The 23,205-nt window shown below is 38.5% G+C and overlaps 2 protein-coding genes across 2 annotated transcripts in view; both read right to left on the bottom strand.

The window, feature by feature from the left end:
* Window positions 1-3,373: 3,373 nt before the first annotated feature.
* Window positions 3,374-23,205, bottom strand: part of LOC134839903 (ER lumen protein-retaining receptor 2-like) — a 57,004-nt gene continuing 37,172 nt past the window's right edge. Inside the window, exons 2-5 of the mRNA XM_063855531.1 lie at window positions 13,981-14,075; window positions 11,146-11,405; window positions 10,465-10,717; window positions 3,374-4,550 (exon numbers count right to left, since the gene is read on the bottom strand). Coding sequence (XP_063711601.1) covers window positions 4,516-4,550; window positions 10,465-10,717; window positions 11,146-11,405; window positions 13,981-14,071 — 639 coding nt within the window. The 5' untranslated portion in view covers window positions 14,072-14,075 and the 3' untranslated portion in view covers window positions 3,374-4,515. The remainder of the gene's footprint in view (window positions 4,551-10,464; window positions 10,718-11,145; window positions 11,406-13,980; window positions 14,076-23,205) is intronic.
* LOC134839134 (methionine synthase reductase-like) lies at window positions 14,157-16,308 on the bottom strand. Its single transcript, XM_063854577.1, has one exon. It carries the CDS (start codon window positions 16,196-16,198, stop codon window positions 14,270-14,272), a length of 1,929 nt encoding a protein of 642 aa, XP_063710647.1. The 5' UTR covers window positions 16,199-16,308; the 3' UTR covers window positions 14,157-14,269.

Here is a 23,205-nt window from a genome sequence, read left to right as displayed (position 1 = left end):
ATTAACCGGACAAAACGCGTTAAACTTGAAATTTAAAACGCGTTTTTCTCAAAATGGGTTGAGCTTAGGTGAAAGTTTATGAGGACAAAACTCGCTTAAAATTTTAGCAGAATTAATATGGTATAATTTGTTTTGCGAAATTCAGGCCCAAAATTTTACCGCAAAATGGGTCATTTTGGCTTTTCTGAGTTATTCAAAAATTACGCCGAAAATAACAAGTCGATCACAGACATAATTATGTCAAAGTGAGCCCCTCACGTAGCTCAACAAACTTTAAGAAGGCTATATTCTCCAAAAAAATTTGCAAATTGTTTAAAAATTGTTTTTAAATAAAAAGTTGGTATTTTATGTAACAAAAACGATCTTTTTTGTCTATCAAACAAAAATAAATTAACTTATACAATGTTTTGGAGAATATACCCTTCTTATAGTTTGTTGGGCTACGTAAGGGGCTCACTCTGACATAATTATGTCTGTGATCGACTTGTTATTTTTGGCGTAGTTTTTGAATAACTCAGAAAAGCTAAAATGACCCATTTTTGGGGTAAAATTTAGGGCCCGAATTTCGCAAAACAATTACACCATATTAATTCTGCTAAAATTTTAAGCAAGTTTTGTCCTCATAAGTTTTCGACTAAGCTCAATCCAATTTGAGAAAAAAAGGCGTTTTAAATTTCAGGTTAAACGCGTTTTGTCCGGTTAATTTAAATCAGCACTGTAGTGGATTAGCTGCATAATTACAGAAAAAAAACTACTATACGATTTTTCAACTGAATTCTTTATCTCAGATTTGGCTGGGTAAATTTCGGAAAAAAATTGAAAAAGATTCCAAAAACAACGATCAAAAATTGAAAAAGTTGGCTTTTCCTAAATTCACAAAACTTTCTCTTCTAAAGCATGGGAATAGTTTCGTATGCAGGGAAGATTTCCGCACCCTAATTTTTAGATTGAATCCTTAATATTGGCTTTAGCTAGTAGCTTTCAAGAACAGTGCTGAAATTTCTTTAAAAAAAACAGTAACAACTTAAAAAAAAAACATTTTTCCGGTGTCTATATCGGCCTTTCTACAAAAAAAATAAGGCAAAACAGATTACATACAAAAAATCTAAGCACGAAGCTTATTTGATTAAAATATCAAACTCAGAATTAACAGGGTAGTTTTTGAAGAAAAAAAGAAGTTTCCAAAAAACGGACAAAGTTTCAAAAACTGTACATTTTCTAGGGCCATTTTTTTCAAAACACAGCGCATAGCCGCTTGCGCAGGGAAAACTTGCATACTATGTTTTTTTGCTTCGGTTGAATTTTTATTCTCCGATTTGGCAAGGTAGTTTTTGAGAAACGTCGGAAAAATTTAAGAATTAACCAAAATGTCAAAAAATGGACTTGTTTGAGGCCTTAACTTTTTTCTGCCGAGTTTAGGGAAGAGCCGCTTTAGAAGGAGAGATCCCAATGTTTTGTTCTTTAGCTGAAGAGTTGATCTCAGATTTTTACCTTTATTATTTGAGAAAATGAACAAATGGAAAATCAAATAAATCAAAAATCCACCCACTGAAACTTTCGAATGCCTTAGAACGTGGTGTAAATTGAACCATACTTGTCAACGGGCCGGGCTGCCCGTGGGCCTCAACGGGCCGGGCCGGGCCGGGCCGGGCCGGGCCGAGGTTTTCACTTGTGTCAACGGGCCCCAACGGGTCTTACTTTTATTGACTAACCAATTTTATGTTTCAGTGCGCACTGTAGAGCTTGCAGTGTGCTAAACAACATGACTACTACGTTCACTGCCGATTCACTGCAGAAACAATTTCGACGTGACACGAAGCACGAAATCTTTGCATTTGGGGAAGAAGACTCTGTCGTTTTCATTCATGCCAAAAAGCCATGGCTTTTAAAAAAGGTCTTCATGAATAAGTAAAACAATTAATTAAAATTGTTTTGAAACAAATTCGTTTTTTACCAAAAAAGCAGCAACGGGCCCCAACGGGCCAATATTTAATAAATTCCCTGTTTATCGGGCCGCTAATGGGGTCGACTTTAATTATATCGGGCCGGACCGGGCCGGGCCTCAATTATGGCGGCCCGTTAACAAGTCTGAATTTAACATGCTATTAAAATACGCTTAAATATTATGAAATGGAAATATACCATTTGCGACTTAGGTTGGAAAAAAGAGAGCTCGTAAAAATACACTTCGCTTCGCTATAATTCAAAGAAAAAGCCGACTACAGGAAACGAACAATTAGCGTCTAGAATCATCCTAACTAATCAGCATGTAGTTTCAGGTAGTTAAACGAAAGCAAAGCTGCATTCCAAAGGAGTACGTAAAATGGCAAACAGGAACTTTAAATTGCCGGAACTACAAAAATAAGATGATGAATTTTGTGACGGCCAACTGGAAATTACGCTTTGAGTTAGTTAATTTTGAGATTCCGATGTCGCACCGAGTTTAAAAATTACTTGTCTTAAAACTGACTAAACCTCCTGGTAGTTCTTGAACAACGTCTAAAAAATTTAGGAGGCGAACTAATAAAGCGGAAAAACGCAAGATATTAAACTACTCGCTAAAGAAATTGAGCTCAAAAACTGAAAACCAATTGTTGCAAGATTGTTTCAAATATCTCAAATCTTTATCCATCTGTTTCTAACATATTTCCTTTTCAATATTTGTTAAAGAGATAAAAATCGATTCCTTTTCAGGAAGTTTGCGACTGAAACAATGAATTGCGACTGTAGTAAATTGCATATGACTCAACGCGACGGGCTTATTATCACTGAGCCGGATTAAGGGGGGGGGGGAAGGTTCGAACGTTTTTCCGTCAGGGATTCGACCCCCTGCTAACCCAAAGGGTCCACCTTTGCAATATTTTGAGATATATTCATTTTTGGCGATATATACTTAATTTGAAGGGGGAGCGCGCGCCGAAAAAACGCAATTTATTGGTCAAATTTTCCAAAAAAGCCCAAAAAACACCCGTTTTTTCAAAATTTTGCCTGCGGCGCAGAAAAAATGGCCCAAAATTGCTTCTTTGGTCGACCTAAAAAACCGAAGTCAAAATGTTCGAAATTTTTTTGAAAATCCGCCACTACCCCTCGAGAAAATCCCAGCTTCGCCCCTGGAATTAATTAAGCCAAGATTTGAAGGATTTCAGAGACTTCGCATGTAGGACTTCCGTTTAAACATACTTCAAGCAGAATATTTTCACTAGCTTCAGTAAAACTGAAACAAAGATGGTTCGCGAAATAATAAGGACGTGTCTGCTAGTTGCCCTCCGTGATGTATTTTTTATTTGCTGCCACTTTTTACAGCCATGTCTGCATTTTAAATAATTAAATCTTAACTGCTAGCAAAAAGAGCCATGTGATATTTAAAAAGCAATGAGTTTAATACTGAATTTATACCAATAATATAGCATAAGAAACATCATATATCGACTGAGTCAAACACAAAATGGGTAGGTAACCGCAACCACTGCTTTAGACACAACAACAACAATATCTATGAGTCAGTTTAAAGACTTATAGTGAAGAAAAATGCAAGCTTCTCATTTCATCATTCACGAGACGAGTCCATGTAATTAATTACTTAATTAACATTCAATTAGCAGCAAATATTCGGCGCGTTAAAAACTTCACCTCTTTGGTCTTTCCAATTTTCTTACGGGTAAAAGCAAAATAACGAGCGGTCAAAAAAATTAAGGCATTAATAAACTTCGGAATTGGATTTATATTTAATTTAAATAATGAAAGAGCACCCATATTTTACAAGAAATATACAAATGAAAACATATTTTCCCGAATAATCGATTCAATTCCTTCCATTAAGCCCTGCTATAAATCAAGCAGATTATAATTAAATATTTTTATATTACTGATCGAAAACGTCATTTTTGAACCTAAATGAGCATGAATTACGAGGCTAGCAAGTTTTATTTCTGCGGTACAAATGCAAACGCTTGTCATGAGTAAACATGACAATTCAAGTTCCATAATTTTTCATCACATCATATCGCTTTTTACTGAGCAAATTTTATTTTTAGTTGAACCACAGCAAACAAAGTACATCCAAATCATTTCATGTACAAGCCACATTACCGATGGTGATGCACAGTTGAATTAAGCTCCGGTTAGCTTTCATAGTCAACGTCAGCATTTTTGTAAAGATGTTCTTGTTCCATTTCATCTCTACTATCAGGATAGATGAACTTCACATGGTGCCATTTAAAAATGTTTCCTTGTTTAAAACTATTCGAGTATTTTCAAAATTGCTGATCGAATGAAAGAAAGTAAGTTCACAGAAATTCACATAAAGAATTCGCACTTGATATGAATGATGTTAGATGAATTAAGAGAGTACGACAACAGTTATCATTATCTACATATTACAGCAAGTACAGTTGGAGTTAGAGTTCTGCAGTTTTTCTTCTTTGAAAACCCATATCAGCTCCTCTTAATGTTTGATGTTCCGTTTCATTCCGTTGAACTTCCGATCAAGTGATGTAAAACAGCGGGTTGAATTTATTAAGCTGGTAGTGTCAATGTCTTGCCTTTTAGAACTGAAACAAATTATTTGTGCATGATTTAATTGGCGCTTACTCAATTTTCCACATAGTGCCAACAGTGGTGTGCGCAAAATTTTTTCCTAGGAGTGAGATAGTTTTTTCGGGAAAATATCTTCTGGCCAACTAATTTGATTTTTAGAACACCCCTAAAACCTTCTTTTGCTTTAAAAAACTGCGCCACAGACAAATATTTGAGACATCAGTCCAAAATGACGTTTTTGCACACTTTTTGAAAATTTTTAACCAAAAAATTGCTTTGCATCAAATGCAGTTTATATTGGCCTCAAAGACTTACGGGCCCATAGCTGACAAAGCTCCTGCAAAAACATAAGGTTTGCGTGGATAGCAACGACACCTTGTTGAAACCAAGCAGGTTCATCGCCTGCTATTCAACGCTTTTCTACGTCTGCCTAAAGTCGGATAGAATAATCTTTGCGAAGAAAAAGCACTTTGCGCTTTTGAAATCGTTAGGGACAGTGTTACACGCTGGCTTTTAATATTAGGCGCCCGTACGCAAAGGCTCGCCCAGAATACTCAAAAACATTGGGGAGAAAACTTTTTTCGCAACAACAGCTATTTTTATGGAACCTTTTGACGGATAGGAATGGCAATTATAGGGGTAGGTTATACCCAGGCAGTCTCTGAACTGTGTTTATCACAACAATCGAGATGAATTTTTACTTAGAAGTTAATCAAATCCCAATGTGTTATGGCAATTACAGTTCACGCGTAGGCCGAATTAGTTGATTAGGATCAAACGACACTGCCTGCAACAGTCACTTAGTAAGTAAACATAAAAAAATACTATTTGCTATTTATAAAAAAAAACGAAAAAAGTGCCTTTAAAGCTCTTTGCATTTCAAGAAAAACTAACAATTGGTGCTTTCAGCTGGGAAATCTGAACATTAAAATTCACTTTTGAAACCGAAATGTGGCCACATTTTTTGTGATCTTTTCAATTTTGCTGTTTGATAGTATAGTTTACCTCTTTTTTAACACAGGAAATGAACTGAACTTCTAAAGAAATCAAAATAAAATCCACGAAAATCAAATTTAAGAGTGCAGAAACTTAAAGATTTTTTTAAAGTCTTCACTACGTTCATCGGCTCTTTTCCAGTTCACCCCATTACTTCAATATTATTGTTCCGACTTTCGATACGAAAGTAACGGAATATTTGTGCTCGGGGTGGGTTTTTTTTTCTTCAGACAAATTTCGACTTTTTAACTAGCCATTTTTGACGGAATTGTTTTATATCATTCAAAAGGTATTAGTGTCCTGAGCTTAAATTTGAAAAGATATTTCACCTGTGATCATTTTTCGTAAAGTTATGAGGGTTTAAAGATTACCATTTTGACCAATTTGGGACAATTAATGCGCGATATAATTCGCGCTATTAACGCGTAAGCCGAGATTTAATACGTCTTATAAATCGTTCCAAATTGGTTGAACGAAGCTTACTTGCCATAATTGATTTGTTACTAGGAGCGAAATCTATTCTTTTGTACTTTATATGGCGTGTGGGGGGATGATTTTTATAAAAAAATTTCAAATTTTAGAAAAAAAAAAATTTCGTTTTATTTTATTTCATTGAATTTTTTTAATGTTTTTACTGCTGCTCCATAAACCTTAAAGGCAGTCGGAACATTCAGGGCTTCGCCCTGATACGAGCAGTCTTGTTTCATTTTCTCACAGATCTTACGTATTACTTTGGCTGAATGCGTGATGTTAGGATGAAAGGCATGCAGAACAAATGTTCACAATAGTAGGTTTGTTCATAATGCAAAAACTCATTACGTTTTGACAACGTAAAACTTTTTTTCAAAATTGAAATTCAAATGTAGGACGTGGGGAAAAGAGCCCGTTCATCCACTGAGGATTAAAGTATCTGATGACTAAAATATGATAAGCTGAATTCGTTCATTGACACCCAACTTTTCACCAAATCTAAATCATGATATATTTTGCATCAAAAAATCGTTAACCTGTGAGAAATAACATGTTGTGAGCTATGGGTAGTTACTATCCAGTCTTACTGTTTGGAAACTAACTCAATATTCATCGAAAGAAAATTCCGAACAGAAAAAATGAAAGTTCTATTAAATATGGGAATTATACTTTCTGTTCGGAATTGATTCCCATATTTCATAGAACTTTCATAGTGTTTGTAGTTGTATGGCAACGTTCCTAGGGGTTGAATTTAGTGATTAGCATTTTCGTCAACGTGGGATGCTTGCTCATCACAATCGCAACAATAAATTAGTAATAAATGCTTCTTAAAACAATAGAAAAATTACGCTAAGAGAGCGAGCCAGCAAATGGTTCTCAACAGTAAGGGAGACTGATTCAGTGACTTGAAAGAACAGTCGATTCTCCCGAGTGAAACAAGTCATAAGAAGTTAGTTGAGTCTCCGGAGAGAGAGCAAGTTAGTTAAGCTAACGTAGACAGCAGCGGTATCGCAAGTCATCAAGCAATTACAATATCAGTTTACAGGCAGAACCTAAGGAGTGACACAGAGGCGAAGCTGCACATCGCAAACACAAGCTAAAAAAACGCCAAGAAGCATCTTTAAAAAAGTCAAAAACGGTAATGATAAACAATGACCTCTACGGTTATTGAACCTCAGTCCTCGGATTTTCAAGTTTTTTCTTTGATTGCCCTACTGACGAATATAAAAGCTTAAATTGAGCAACAAAGGTAGCTTCAAAGTGCACAAACAAAATTTTTGCATGTAATATTTTGGAATGTAATAAACTAAAAGCGAACACACTAAATTTCATTGCAATAAAATGGAGTACAAAACCAAAGTTCTAAAAAGGAGCTTACATGATTGTTCTTTTAAATAAATAAATATCTTCCTTTGATATTTGATGAACTCAACATAGCCAAAAGATAAATGGAAAAAATCAAGGTATTCAAGTAACCATAAAAAAATACTATTTTTTATTAGTAAAAATTTGTTAAAAATTCAATTTACGAAGAAAAAAATAGATGGCTTTTAAGTTCCTTTATTTTCTAGAACAATTTAACACTGCTTGATAAAAGTAATTCAATTTGAAAACTCAGAATCAATTGGCAAAATTTTTTCACTGGGAAATCTGATAGTTTAAATCCATTTTTGAAATCAGAGTCATTCACGTTTGAAGTCAGAGTCAATCAGAGTCATACGAAAGTAACGGAATATTTGTGCTCGGGGTGGGTTTTTTTTTCTTCAGACAAATTTCGACTTTTTAACTAGCCATTTTTGACGGAATTGTTTTATATCATTCAAAAGGTATTAGTGTCCTGAGCTTAAATTTGAAAAGATATTTCACCTGTGATCATTTTTCGTAAAGTTATGAGGGTTTAAAGATTACCATTTTGACCAATTTGGGACAATTAATGCGCGATATAATTCGCGCTATTAACGCGTAAGCCGAGATTTAATACGTCTTATAAATCGTTCCAAATTGGTTGAACGAAGCTTACTTGCCATAATTGATTTGTTACTAGGAGCGAAATCTATTCTTTTGTACTTTATATGGCGTGTGGGGGGATGATTTTTATAAAAAAATTTCAAATTTTAGAAAAAAAAAATTTCGTTTTATTTTATTTCATTGAAGTTTTTTTATGTTTTTACTGCTGCTCCATAAACCTTAAAGGCAGTCGGAACATTCAGGGCTTCGCCCTGATACGAGCAGTCTTGTTTCATTTTCTCACAGATCTTACGTATTACTTTGGCTGAATGCGTGATGTTAGGATGAAAGGCATGCAGAACAAATGTTCACAATAGTAGGTTTGTTCATAATGCAAAAACTCATTACGTTTTGACAACTTAAAACTTTTTTTCAAAATTGAAATTCAAATGTAGGACGTGGGGAAAAGAGCCCGTTCATCCACTGAGGATTAAAGTATCTGATGACTAAAATATGATAAGCTGAATTCGTTCATTGACACCCAACTTTTCACCAAATCTAAATCATGATATATTTTGCATCAAAAAATCGTTAACCTGTGAGAAATAACATGTTGTGAGCTATGGGTAGTTACTATCCAGTCTTACTGTTTGGAAACTAACTCAATATTCATCGAAAGAAAATTCCGAACAGAAAAAATGAAAGTTCTATTAAATATGGGAATTATACTTTCTGTTCGGAATTGATTCCCATATTTCATAGAACTTTCATAGTGTTTGTAGTTGTATGGCAACGTTCCTAGGGGTTGAATTTAGTGATTAGCATTTTCGTCAACGTGGGATGCTTGCTCATCACAATCGCAACAATAAATTAGTAATAAATGCTTCTTAAAACAATAGAAAAATTACGCTAAGAGAGCGAGCCAGCAAATGGTTCTCAACAGTAAGGGAGACTGATTCAGTGACTTGAAAGAACAGTCGATTCTCCCGAGTGAAACAAGTCATAAGAAGTTAGTTGAGTCTCCGGAGAGAGAGCAAGTTAGTTAAGCTAACGTAGACAGCAGCGGTATCGCAAGTCATCAAGCAATTACAATTTCAGTTTACAGGCAGAACCTAAGGAGTGACACAGAGGCGAAGCTGCACATCGCAAACACAAGCTAAAAAAACGCCAAGAAGCATCTTTAAAAAAGTCAAAAACGGTAATGATAAACAATGACCTCTACGGTTATTGAACCTCAGTCCTCGGATTTTCAAGTTTTTTCTTTGATTGCCCTACTGACGAATATAAAAGCTTAAATTGAGCAACAAAGGTAGCTTCAAAGTGCACAAACAAAATTTTTGCATGTAATATTTGGAATGTAATAAACTAAAAGCGAACACACTAAATTTCATTGCAATAAAATGGAGTACAAAACCAAAGTTCTAAAAAGGAGCTTACATGATTGTTCTTTTAAATAAATAAATATCTTCCTTTGATATTTGATGAACTCAACATAGCCAAAAGATAAATGGAAAAAATCAAGGTATTCAAGTAACCATAAAAAATACTATTTTTTATTAGTAAAAATTTGTTAAACATTCAATTTACGAAGAAAAAAATAGATGGCTTTTAAGTTCCTTTATTTTCTAGAACAATTTAACACTGCTTGATAAAAGTAATTCAATTTGAAAACTCAGAATCAATTGGCAAAATTTTTTCACTGGGAAATCTGATAGTTTAAATCCATTTTTGAAATCAGAGTCATTCACGTTTGTCGTGAATTTTAAACTTTTGCTGTTCGATAGTGGAGTTTGCCTTCCTTCTAACAAAAGAAATAAACTGAACTTGAAAAGAAAAAAATCAAAACTCAAACTTTTCCTGAAAAAAAAATCACGACCTATATAAGAGTCTGAATTACGTTCATCGACTCTCAAAAATGCATCAACTGTGTTGAATTATTAGTAATCAAATTTCAAACCATGCTATTGAACAGCCAACTCAACCTCCTCAGTAAAAGTGCCACCAAAAGTAGCACTAATATTTGCGACTTAGGTTGAAAAAAGGTAGCCTTATAGTATCATCACACTATGCTTAGTTGTGTAATAATATTGATAGTGACAGAAGAATTGCAGAGGCAATCGCGTTAAGCTGATCGCAGACCCATTTGATTTTTTGAACTGATGAACTATATTCTGGCCCAGTTATATGCTTTTTTGAATGTGTGCGATTACTTGAATTCAATTACTATTAACTAAGTTGTTGCTATTCTCAGTGAGAGAAAAAAGTCGACAGAGCACAAAAAGGGGCACTCAACATATTTAAAAACAAAAAACTTGCAACCAAATTAATATTGAGTTGAAATAAGTCTCAGACGCTCAGCCGAACTCAGTACTAGCACTCTATTTGGCGTACCCAGTAAAAAAAATTCACTCAGACGGTTTGATCTCCGCATTTGTCAATTAGTGTTAGCAACTGGGGTCTATTTTTCAATCTAGTGTTTATCTAGTGATGGATAGAGCAGTGACATTGGCTAACCTTTGGTGATGTAAAGGTAGAAGAAATCGCAGTAGAGAACAGTCTGGACACATCCGGCTACGATGGCGATGAGGTCGAAGAAGCCCTCGTTGTAGTACCGGTACACCCAGTTGAAGATGTACAGTGCCCGGTACATACCCAGGGCGAACAGGTAGTGGGAAGTGATGGACTCTGCCTCGCCCGTCTTGCTGATCATGAACAGCTGGGGGAGAATGGCCACCGACTCCAGGTAAATCGAGAAAGTCCACAGGATCTGAAACAATCATATAATAACTTCAAAAACAACACCGATAGTAAGAGATTGCACAAATTGTACACCGATAATAAAAGATTCCTGTCAAATGCACTACGACTGCGGTTGTAATTTTTGTTTCACGCAAAGCAAAATCAGGTACCACAAACTATCTTCCCTAATATTCACGGCTTTTCACATGTGACTTGATTGATATTTAACAATTTTTCATAGTGCCAAAAATAAGTCTCAATAAGTCTCAAAATAAGTCTCAGCGGGTGAATAATGGTGCTTGCAAATATAGCGCGTGTCCAAATCAAACCCTTAACCTCACGAACTGAACCTTCATCTAACCCACCCCTGAAAAACCGAAGAATATATTTCATTTGTATACATACATCTCAAAAAATGTCAAGATATAGGCTTATCGATTAATAAAAAAGGCTTACCTCAAGGAGAGAGAAGTCATGATTAACGAGAACGGCCAGACCGGCGACGGGAACGACGAGGAACTCCGGTCGGAAGGTGTCATGATTGGAGTCATAGGTGGCCTTGAACTTGAAGTAGATCAAATACACCGTAGCCGCACTGGCGAATATGTAGAACACCTTCATGCACGTATTGTAGGCCGAGATGAAGGTTGTGAACAAATCCAAGTACCTGGTGACGAACACCAGTAGGAACAACACCTGACTCTTCCCGGACAGACCTGGAGAACAAATCAAATTTGGCCATGTTTTCTTAAAAAACAAAGCAAGCCACGAGCTATTATAAACAACAGCACCTTCTGTTTCATTTATATTGATTAATGATTTAAGTTCTTATAGGGGCAAATGACAGTTTATTTAAAGTACAATCAGTAAATATGGGTGCAATCAGAAAAGCACCTCAATATGAAACAAATAAAACTCTTCAGGAGCTTTTAAAAAAGCATGCAAACGGATTATGACAACTTCTTTCAGATAAAATGACAGAAGTGGTTAAAATGTATTTAAAGACAGACGAAGCGTATCTTAGCACCACTTGTCAAAAAAATTAATTTAATTGTTCCGAAAAAATTATGACAATGAAAGCATAGCCGACAGAGTCGGAAAAGTGTCAATGAACGCAAGGAAAAAAGAAAATTACTGACTTTTAGAGCTCACCAAGTTTCGTTTCTTTTACGCTTGAAGCGTTTTTAATCAAACTAAACGACTAGGAGAAAACTGCATTATAAGGTATGCCATTTAATAAGCTGAGAAATCCAAAAACTAAAATAAACTTTTAAACAAAGTTTCATTGAAGTTTTTTTCGCACCATAAGACCTTTTTTTTAAAAAAAAAAGGTAAATTATAAAAGAGGCCCTTCCGTTTAGGTACGGTCGTGCACAAGCTGGATAGGGCCCATACCAGCATTATATAAATACATCAATAAAAAATTTTGCAGGATTTAAGACCTGTCAGCATTCAATACGTTGTCATTAAAGGTATTTACTTCAGCCGTCCCTCCTCTATAACAGCACTAATTGAACTTTCTATGAATGGGGTCTTACGCAGTGATCTGCACCCCCGTATACAAAGGATAGCGCTCCTGAGCAGCGCGAAGCTTATCTTAGTTCTTACATAGTTTATTGTTTCTGAGTAGCTTTCGTGCCTTTTTTCATAAAGTTTTTCAGCTATGCGCTACATTGTCCGTGTAGTTGCTGGTGCGGTACCTTAAGTGCAGCCAAAACTGAGCCGGCAGAAGCTGCTCTGTTCGCCTTGCAGCACTCTGTTGGTATTTTGAGTTTTTTTAGTAATTCGTGGTACTTATAGGCGTCTTTCAGTTATCTTCGTGAAGTTTTTGCGTGCAGGTTGAAGACTTTGACCCCCATAGTTGATCCCCATAATCCATTTGCTTTTACATTTAGTCGACCGTCTTTATCAGTTTTGGTTGAATTTTTGACAAAGCTCTCGCCTTGCAACGACTGAAGTTTCGGCTCAAGTTCAACATCATAGCAAACCTCGCTCATGAGGTTGGCAACGGTATCTCTCATTTTGTCAAGCCTCCTTAGGGTGCATCCACCCTTCGCACAGTGAAGGGCGTGGGTAAGTTCGAAAGATTGACTACATGCTCATGTGAGTGGAATGTTGGTTGGTTCCCATCCATATCTGAGACGAATTCTATCCCATATCTGGGATTCGGATTTAATTGGGTTGAAATTATATCAGCTAAGAGGCAGTGCGTTTATTGTTTGAGGCTCCTTTTTTGGAGGCTAGCTCAAATGCGTATTTTTCACTGTCAGTAAGTTGTTCAAAATGTTAGTTATCTTTTGGTTTGTTCTTTCAGTTTTAAGTGTTTTAATTTTTGTATAGATTTTTTCTTGCTCAGATTTAGCTGTTAATGGGTCGTATTTGTCTAAGACTGACGATGTTTTGAATGACCATTCTAAAAAAAGCTCATAGTCAGAAGGTAGCTTGATATTCAGATCACCCATTTTCAGTGGCAAAGAAGCGAAGTTGGTGGCTAATATTATCTTTACCAATTAAATTTGGAATGAGATTTTCCTGCAGTATTTTCTCGCAAGCCTGCATGTTTTCTGTGGTATTGGGAGTAGTTCTAGCTAAAAACGATAATTTTCCTTGTACCTTTTTGGTGTAACATGAGTATACGTTTTGTGGTGATGTTTTCGCGATCTTGCCAAGTTTTTTCAGTATTTTGTTATGTTCTTCTAACTGAGTTTCTAAGAAAGTTTTACATTCAGTCTCGGATCCTATGACAGAACCAAGTACTCTGGTCCCTTTCTTGATTTCAATTTCGATATTTGTGAATGTTTTTATCGCCTCATTGTATTTTTCATCTTTTACTATGAGCTGGTATTTCGATGCCTTTACATGATATCCAAAATATTTTCCGTGTTTGATAATTTGTCTGGAACTGTTCGCAGGCTTTTCAAATTTCCGACTGCGTTCCCATCGTCTGTATACCATTTCCGAGTTAAGCTGTTATCGTTGACTAGTTTAATTTAAGGTAAAGTAGCTTGCCCATACATCGCCATTGCTAAAGGGTCTCCTTGTGTGGTTCCTTCTCTAGACATTTGACCTTTTGTTTTTGTAGAGCGTAAAATGCCTTCCATTCAATTGATTAATATTTAAAAAATGAAGTTGAAAAATTAAAAACACCGCGAAAACTTAGATTTGCCCATGAAAAACTGACTTCTTTAGAATTAACGTTAGACTTCGTTGAATCAAACTAAGTGTCTTGTAGGACCAATTTCCACGGTCAAGCCAGAAAATCCAGGCAAGCATAGTAAATGATGAGCTTACCGGCACAAGATCTTGATTTCCATATCTTCCAGAGTAGTAAACATATGGCCAGCAAGTGAGACAGATCTCCGCACAGTCGAAACACATTCATTTCTGGAAAACACAAACTACATGAGCAGCTGTTTTTGAGATTCTTTGACTGCAGTGAATATACTAAACGATGATCGTTAGTCAAAAAGTAAATTCTGGCTACAAAAATAATTTACCTTGAAAAGAATCAAAATCTTGATTAGAATAAGGCTCGAATACAAATTAAATAGAATCTGAGTTTACAAAGCGACGCACTATTTTAAGTCCATACATCTTCTTTAACTCTTTTAGGCTCCGATCGAAGTCTCACCATGACTGATCTCGCTTCTATATTTGAAAGTCCCTGCGATTCCTCAATGACTGAAATCAAGGCTTCATTCACATCCTTTGCCATATTTAGAGCATCACCGCAAATGTATACTTCCGCATTCTTTTCAAACAAAAGGCCACCGAACTTTTTAGCGTCTGCTCTCAAGGTATCTTGAACGTACTTGAATTTCGAGTTTTCTTCGCGCGAAAAGCAGCACAGTAATTCTGTCAAAAAGCCATCTTTTTCAAATTGTTTTAATTCATCTTTGAACAGGAAATCATTCGATTCTGTTCGGCAGCCAAATAGTAGATGAACCGATCCAAAAACTATTGATGAATCTTTCTTCTTCAACTGTCGACGATGCCTCAGAAACCCTACAAAGGGAGCAACGCCTGTTCCGGGTCCAATTAGAATCAACGGTATTCTAGGATCATCTGGCATTCTAAAACTAGTATTACTCCTGAGGAACGCCGGTATCCGAATTTCGCGTATCTCATGATTCACATCTTCCATGTGTTTTTCAAACCAACCTGTAGCTACTCCCTTGCGAGCCAACCTCGTTTCATCTTCGGGTATGTTTACAACATTAAACACAAACGAGAACTTTCCGTCATCGTCAAGTGGCGAAGATGCAAAAGAATAAGGCCTCGGTAGTAGAATCGGCAAATTCTCAAGCAATCTCTCAACAGGAGGATCACATGACGGAAACATGTTTAGAACATCTAACAATGTCAACATTTTTTCCCGCAGTTGATTGTATTCTTCTGCGCCTTGTCTAGAGCTGATTCTTAAAAGCTGCTTGAACTCATCGTCATTGAAACAATAACCCGCAAGAAGCCGGAAAAACACTTTTTTGAAAGGCATTGATGCTATGTCTACACAATTTGAAAAAATGTAGCGAAGAGTAGAAATCCTAGGTATAAAATTACAGGACGAGTCCGACTTGGAACTGCCCGTTAAGACACTTCTTTCTACAGGCACATCGGCCAAATGAGCTACTTTGAGTCTGTTCAAAAGGAGGTTGACTATACTTGAATCGTTCGGTAAGACAGTCGAGAATGAATCACCAGGCTGGTAGTCGAACGTTCCTTCAACTTCAATCAAAAGAGAAGTTTTAGATGACACATCACCCGAAAGTCTTGTTATTTTTGATAACTTCAAATATTTTATTTCGGATGCCATGCCAAAATAGACGTTATCGCCTTGAGGCTGTGAAGGCAAGTGGTAAAACTTCAAGGCTAAAGAAGTTTTAGCTTTGGCAGGAAGTTTCAAATCATTTGGAATTACGAAAGCGTTCTCATTTTTTGAAGGCCGCGTTTCTCCGCAGCTATAAGAGAAGGACTGGTCGAATAGTGAAAGAATTGCGTCTTCGGTATTACGTGTCTCGCTAATTTTGACCCTCTCAACTCCACTAACAAAGCCATTTTGTTCGTTTTCAGCTTTATGAGAACTTACATAATCCCAAATTTTTGTAGTAAAACGCTCAACGTCATCTTCTTGGCCAGTAGCATCATCGGCCAAAATTGTATCAAAAATATGAGTTGCTCCTTTAGACAAAAGTAGAGCGTCTACAGCTTTGCCACCTCCGCAAAAATTAGTGTAGTTCGTATCGCCCAGTGCAAGCATACCAAACTTCAACTTTGAAAGGCAGCCATTAGGCTCTTTTCTTAGTTTCCGAAAAAATTTCAGACAGCTGTCTGGTATGTCTCCATCTCCAGTTGTAGACATTACAACAAAGGCAACATCAATTTCACACAGGCTCTGTAAACTGTCGAAGCAAGCAACCTTACAAGAAATCTCTTTTTCAATCGCCACAGAATAGATCCCATCGGCAATAGATTTCGCCTGCCCTGTTTGAGAACCAAACAACAGGTGCATTTATCTGAAAACAATTTAAACCCAAGTGCAACCACTTATCGGGTAAAAAAGCTGATAAAAGCAGATTGAGTGATGCATTTTGAAAAAGGGATTCAATTTGTGTGCCAGTCGGTCATATTTGGAAGTTTGACCTTGAGAAATACGACTAACGTAATTTTTGGGTGAAATGTAATTTTTCAAAAATTCGAATTGAGCCTGTCACGCTCAACTTTCTCGCGACAACTGAAAATCTCAAAAATGCAAGATCAGAACCACCGAATTACAATCGGGGTAAAGTAGTTGAAAAAGGCAGCGGGAAATTGCTATTCGCAGTTTCCAGATATAAAACACACGAGAGTAGAGCTGTCCTATCCTGAAATAGGATACAGAACGATTGCGAAAGAAGAATACATTTATTCGAAGTGGACCAGAGTGAACCTTCGGTGGAAAGGTAGAATCGAAGTCTCCCAATGGTCCAACCAAAAATTTTAATTCTCAAAATAAAACTCATTTCCTTTGTTGGAATTTAGTAAATGACGGGACTCATAAACCCTTGGGTAGCATGACTTCCCAGAAGCCTCAACAACTACTACTACTAATAGCAAACTTCTGTAACATTCGCCCAAATACTACAAAGCGACGGAGCGTAGAAAAAGTACCTATTAACGACTGGACGGCGTCAGTTACCTAAATTCTACTCATTTTTCACCGTCTAGACCTAGCCAGTTGAGTTTCTGGTCTGTTTAGGGCTAAGTAGAAAGTTACTATTTTCAGGCCATCAGTCAAACGACTTTTAATCAGCTTCCGTTTACATGCGAAGACAAACACAAAGCTGCGTTTTGGATCCCCAGACTACATGATTGCTATTAAAAACACGGCTCGAATACCCTATTTTAATATGTTTTTGGTGACAGTTCTATGTTAAACCCATTGGAGATGGATTGACCCTTTCCTCTTCTTAGCTACTCAAATAATACCGGTGTCAATTCAAAGTTCTATGGCATCAGAGTAGCTAAAAAGTTAGTTTACTACAGTCTTTCACCATATAACAGTCTCTGGGGGACCAAGCCTCGGCTTCCATGTTCTCCTCGACACAACGCTGTTATCACTCTAAATTCGTGGCACGGGAGGGTACTGCTTTCCACCACCGAAGCCTCCTTTCCCACAATCTTCTCTCACTAAGGGTCTTGTCGATAAGAGGCTTCGTATTTTTCTCGTTCTCGTGTGACTCTTTTTCACTAGATTTTCTGTTGTTCTGTTTTCTCGTTCTTATTAGTCTTTTTGTATTTCTGAGAAATATTCACTCATCGATCGAAATTTTAAAAAGAAACATTTTAGAATATTCCTACCCTCCATCGCAGCACTTTTTCGTTACTAAGGCCTTTAGTCATCTTTTTCTGTCCCGGCGGAAGGTTGCGCTGTTGTGCCAGTCGGTCATATTCGGAGGTTTGACCTTGAGAGAAGCAAAAAACACTTGAATTTGGAGTGAAATTTAATTTTTCAAAATTTCGAATGGAACCTGTCATGCACGATTTTCTCGCGATAACTGAAAATCAGAAAAGAGAAGTCAGAACGATCGAGTGACAATCGCGGGAAAGTTGCTAGAAAAATCAGTGGGAAATTGCTATTCGCAATTTCCATCATAGTGAACAAGAGTAGAGCTGTCCCATCAAAAACAGAGACGAGCGCATTCCCACGAACTGGATTGTTGCGATTGGAATACTATTATTAACTGGACCAGAGTGAACCTTCGGTGGAAAGGTGGACAGCTAGAGTGTCCCAATGGTTCATGAGAACTTACAGTCTAGAGTAAAAACTTGTTCTTGTTGTTAAAACTGACTAACATTAAACTCATTTTAGTTACTTTATTGATTCTTGAGTTGTTTACCGACTTATTTACTTCCTGGTTCTTGAGCGTGCTACAATGTGAGTACTAATTTAAATTTCTAGAGTGTGTTTTATAATTGTTATGTTGAGGTAAGGCGAGTTTTAGGTTGATCCATCTGAAATGGATCAAAGTTCCACTGTCTAATAAAAAGTAACTTAACGGATTGTTCCAACCCGGTTTTTAACGGCGTTCATGTATTTTGGGTATCTAGAGACCTAAGTATGGGGACGTTTCTAATTCTAGAGTGGGGGGATATTTTAGTAGTAGCCTTTAAGCTGTAACGGGTCGTAGTCTCATGTCACAAACGAACCGAACTGGCTCCGACCGTTCTTGAGGTAGAAAAACACAAGAGATGGTGTCCCTGACCCTTGAGCCAGTGGTTATAGGGCCTATTTTTCTTAAGCCTCATGTGTGACTGCAGTAGACGAATGTTACATAGTGTTTTTATGGCGCTCCTGGGTGTTTAGGCATCAAGACTACGGAGTCGAACCCACTTGAGACAGCTTCGGGCTGAATGCCCATTCTAGAGTACCGGCGGTACGGTTCGACAGGAACGTGCAAACCTTCCGGTTGTACCGTGATAGCTTTTTAAGAAAACTCAAGAAAACTTCCTGGTACGCTCTCCGAACGAGGCTTAGCTAACCGAGTAAAGGGGGGCAACTAGGGGGACAAAAACACGAGCAAAAAGACAAAAAGCGAAACAAAAACCATAAAACGAAAAAAGAGAGTGACTTTGACACCAGATTAGTTGGATCAAACCTTTATATTAATTAAATAGTATACCCATACTGTTTTACAAGTTCGATCGTTTCGATCAACCTAGTAATTTAACCCAGTAACCTCAATTAAGAGCCCGAGTGTGGGGCGTTGTCAAGGGTTTTTAGATAGCTTGGAACTTAGCTGGACAACAAGGAGACTTGACTGGAAGAGGTGACCAGCCGAGTGGGAAAGTGGTTCAGGAGCACTTGAGCTGAACCAATAGGAGACTTGACTGGAAGAGGTGACCAGCCGAGTGGGAAAGTGGTTCAGGAGCACTTGAGCTGAACCAATAGGAGACTGGACTGGAACAGGTGACCAGTCGAGTGGGAAAGCAGCCAAGAAGGATTTGGCAATTCTCGAGTTCTCAAGTTGGGCAGAACGGGTATCGTTAAAATCCACATTACATTATAGGAGATAAGTGTAAAATAGGATAAGCGACATCCCCCGGTTTTGAGGAACGTTTTTACTTGAGCAGGCCTGGAGACAGGTCTACGGTTTTCTCTTGAGAGCTTTAGCACCCGGCGCTTAAGGTAATTTTAGGCTTAAGAAGGGGGGCTAAAAAGGGGGGAGGTTAGAAGGGGGGCTGGTTAAGTTAGAGGTTGGCGGTTGCAAATTGTAAAGAGGGGGAAATTAGAGTAACTAACTAGTCGACATCGTTGACTTAGTTACATTAGACATTAACACGCGTTGGTAATATTAGGTGGATATCGAAATTTGAACTCGAGTTAAGGAAGGTACCCTGTTCGGATTGGTAGGGGGGAAGGGACATAGACAGTTTTTGTAATACCCCATAAGATCGCTAGCAGGGGGGAAGGAAACGCGTGGCAATTAGGTACCAGACATTTTTTTCGATAGAAGGTAGACATTTGTCACCTTTGAATTTTAGGTGGGCTCATTTTTCTGTTTTTATTACTTTTTCTTGCTTAGATTTTTGTTGCATTTTGGTGAGGATTTGTGTTAAAATTTTGTACGAACAGGTGATCACAAGATACCTGCGCACAGGTTTTGGTCTCAAGTTACTTGGAACATTGAAATAGAGGTAGCCAAAAAGAGAAATAAGAAAAAGGGGGGTCAGCATTTGGCTTTTAAGAGAGGATTTTGGGAAAATTTTACTAGAGCTTGAGTGGTGGTACAAGGTACAGTGAATCAAGAAGTCCCCATAACGAAGAGGAAAGAAGTCCCACCACCCAGACACTTGTCAACAGTCTTGGGACAGTGCCGAAGAAGTCTTAGGACAGAGCAGTCTGGGGACAGTCTTGGGACAGTACAGTCTTGGGACAGTGGTCTTGGGACAGGGTCTTGGGACAGGGTCTTGGGACAAGGGTCTTGGGACAGGGTTTCGGGACAAGGTCTTGGGACAAGGTCTTGGGACAAGGGTCTTGGGACAGGGTCTTGGGACAGGGTCTTGGGACAAGGTCTTGGGACAGGGTCTTGGGACAAGGTCTTGGGACAGGGTCTTGGGACAAGGTCTTGGGACAAGGGTCTTGGGACAGGGTCTTGGGACAGGGTCTTGGGACAGGGTCTTGGGACAGGGTCTTGGGACGAGGGTCTTGGGACAGGGTCTTGGGACAGGGGTCTTGGGACAGGGGTCTTGGGACAGTAGTCTTGGGACAGTAGTCTTAGGACACTAGTCTTGGGACACTAGTCTTGGGACAGTAGTCTTGGGACACTAGCCTTGGGACACTAGTCTTGGGACAGTAGTCTTGGGACAGTAGTCTTGGGACACTAGTCTTGGGACAGTAGTCTTGGGACACTAGTCTTGGGACACTAGTCTTGGGACAGTAGTCTTGGGACACTAGCCTTGGGACAGTAGTCTTGGACAAGAGTCTTGGGACACTGCCGGAAAGTACTGGGACGGTACCGAACAGTCTTGGGCAGGAGAAAGAAGCCTGGGACGGTACAAAGAAGAGTAGGGACGGCAATTGGAAGTCTTGGGACAGTATAAAAATTGAAGTAAAATTACAAGAAGTGTTTTAAGACAGAATTAAGGTAGAACAAGACTAATTGGAACCAGGTACGGTTGAGACCACAAATAAGGAAAGTTTCTCGAAAAGTTAATAAAGAGAACTGAAACAAGGTTTTCACCACGTTGTATATATTTTTTTTTTTAAATTTTTTTTCCCTCTCGAAAGATTTTATTCTTAGAATAGGATTGTGTATATAGTAAAATTGTAAATAAGAGCAATTGTAAATAGAAATAATGAGGCGGAGCAGGGTACCGGTAGCTGAAAAAAGACCTACCGAAGCAAAGTATAATTCGTCGCTACGCAAAACAACATCAATGGGTCCGAAGATAACAAAGAAGAGCTTTTCAGTTAATATGGTCAGCACAAGGAGTACAACGGAGAGAGCAAGAGAGGGCATGGAAGGGGAACGAGTAGAACCCACCATCGAGATTGATCTAGAGACACCTGATCAAAGTGTTGATGAAACAAGGAAAATAGCGACGGAGTCAACTCCAATGCCCAATGCAGAAGAACCAAACTCGAAACCCATAGAATTCTCACCAATAGACAACGTGGAAGATGCAATAGGCAACACCGAAGAAACGGTGAAAGAAGACTCTCAAGTAAAAAAGACATCTTTTACAGAAAGGTTGGCGATGATGGTCGGAATAAAAACGAAAGAGAACGTGACTGAAGAACCAAAAGCTGAAAGAGCACGAACATTTGGAACAGTGAGCACTAAGACGACAGAAGCCAATCCGAGAGAGGAACAAACTAGAGCAGAAGCGACGGCTGAAGAAAAACCGACGGCTGACCATGAAGAGGCTACTCTTGAGCTAGGTGACTTGATGGCGAAACTGAATCAGATCGACAAAAAGCTGAAGCACAGCGAAGAGGACAGAGAAGTGATAAGAAAAGAATTAAGATACAACAAAAACGAGTATCTGGATAGTTATTTTAACCTGGCCAAGGCAACAGAAGAGAGACTCAAGGAGATGTCAGATAATGTAGAAACCACCAACGAAGAACGAGATAAGAACATCAAAAAAGATGTGCAACAGTTAAAAAACCGATATGATGATGTCAACAGCCAATTAGGTAGCCTGGAAAAGAGAATGGACACAATGAGCAAAAATCAGGCCGAGAGTTCGTGTGCAATACAGGCGAAATTGGATGCAATCTCGAGTAATTCTACCTCACAAGAAAGACCGGCAGCGGATCGCACGCAAGGCACCAGAGTTGACTTTGTGGAACCACAAAGGAACAAACGGCAATCGACACCGTTGCCCTTAACCCGGGATACGGTGAGCATAGCACCAACAGCTGCTAAAACAATCATGAAGAATGGAATGTCAAGTACAACGACTGGTCCGGGGGACTCAACAGCTAACAGCAACGCAGGTCCGGATGCTATGACATGGGCAAACACTTGGGAGATGATGAACAGGACTCTAGAGGCCTTCGCCACGAGGAACACTAACTCGAGCGATAGGAGAGATGGGAAATCAAGAAAAACATTCAAGAAGCCAAAAGAATTCAAAGACGACTCAGATGGATGCATTGACACGTGGGTGGAAGTGATGAGATTACATCTAGAGCAAGACAACTTGAACGATGAAAGACAAGCATGCACAGCCATACTCAGCAATTTAGAAGGCACAGCATTAAAATGCGTGGTTGCGAAGAAAGAAGAAGAACGCGATACCGCGGACAAGATCTTCGAGATATTGCTGAATCGATTCGGGTCAGGCATGAAGGGTCACCAAGCGATGATGCGATTTGAAAAGAGAAGGCAGAGGGACGACGAGTCAATAGATCGGTTCCTAGATGATCTCGAGAGCTTGAGAAGAAGGAGTGACCCAGAGGAGTCGACAAACAGAAGAAACTTTAGCATTGCCTCGAAGTTCATTGATGGGGTAAAAAGTGACGACTTAAGGACAATGTTAGCAACATACTACACATTGTCGAAAGACAGCGCACCAACCCCAGAAGAAATGAGACAGAAATCAAGGGAATACATGCTGATGAAACCCAAGAAATACTCGTATTCAGAAAACAGGAACACGCAAGGGGGAAGTCAACCGCAGAGGTCGTCATGGTACAAACCTAGAGATGACATGGACAAGCGCAGATCATGCGCGAACTGCGGGTCGGCGGATCACCACGTGGCTGACTGCACAACATACAAACAAGGCATGAAGAGTCTAGGATATGCACCAGATGAGGAGGACATGAGCCAGATGGAGGAACACGAGTACTATAGTGGCTTAATCATCAAGATAGGCGCAAGATGCTTCTTCTGTAACCAGGAGGGGCACTTCCGAATGGATTGTCCCTTGTTCTGGGAAGCGGTCAAGGACCAGAGTCACCCTAAACATAAGTTGGTATTAGCGGCGGTGCAGAATCAGCGGAACAGGCAAAACGAATTTGAATCG

This window comes from Symsagittifera roscoffensis, chromosome 2 (assembly GCF_963678635.1).
Source record: "Symsagittifera roscoffensis chromosome 2, txSymRosc1.1, whole genome shotgun sequence".
NCBI classification, from domain to species: domain Eukaryota; kingdom Metazoa; phylum Xenacoelomorpha; order Acoela; family Convolutidae; genus Symsagittifera; species Symsagittifera roscoffensis.
This window is presented reverse-complemented; position numbering and strand designations above follow the sequence as displayed.

Coding starts and splice junctions, on each gene's coding strand:
- LOC134839134 (XM_063854577.1), bottom strand. CDS start 16,198: ATGCACCTGTTGTTTGGTTCTCAAACAGGGCAGGCGAAATCTATTGCC.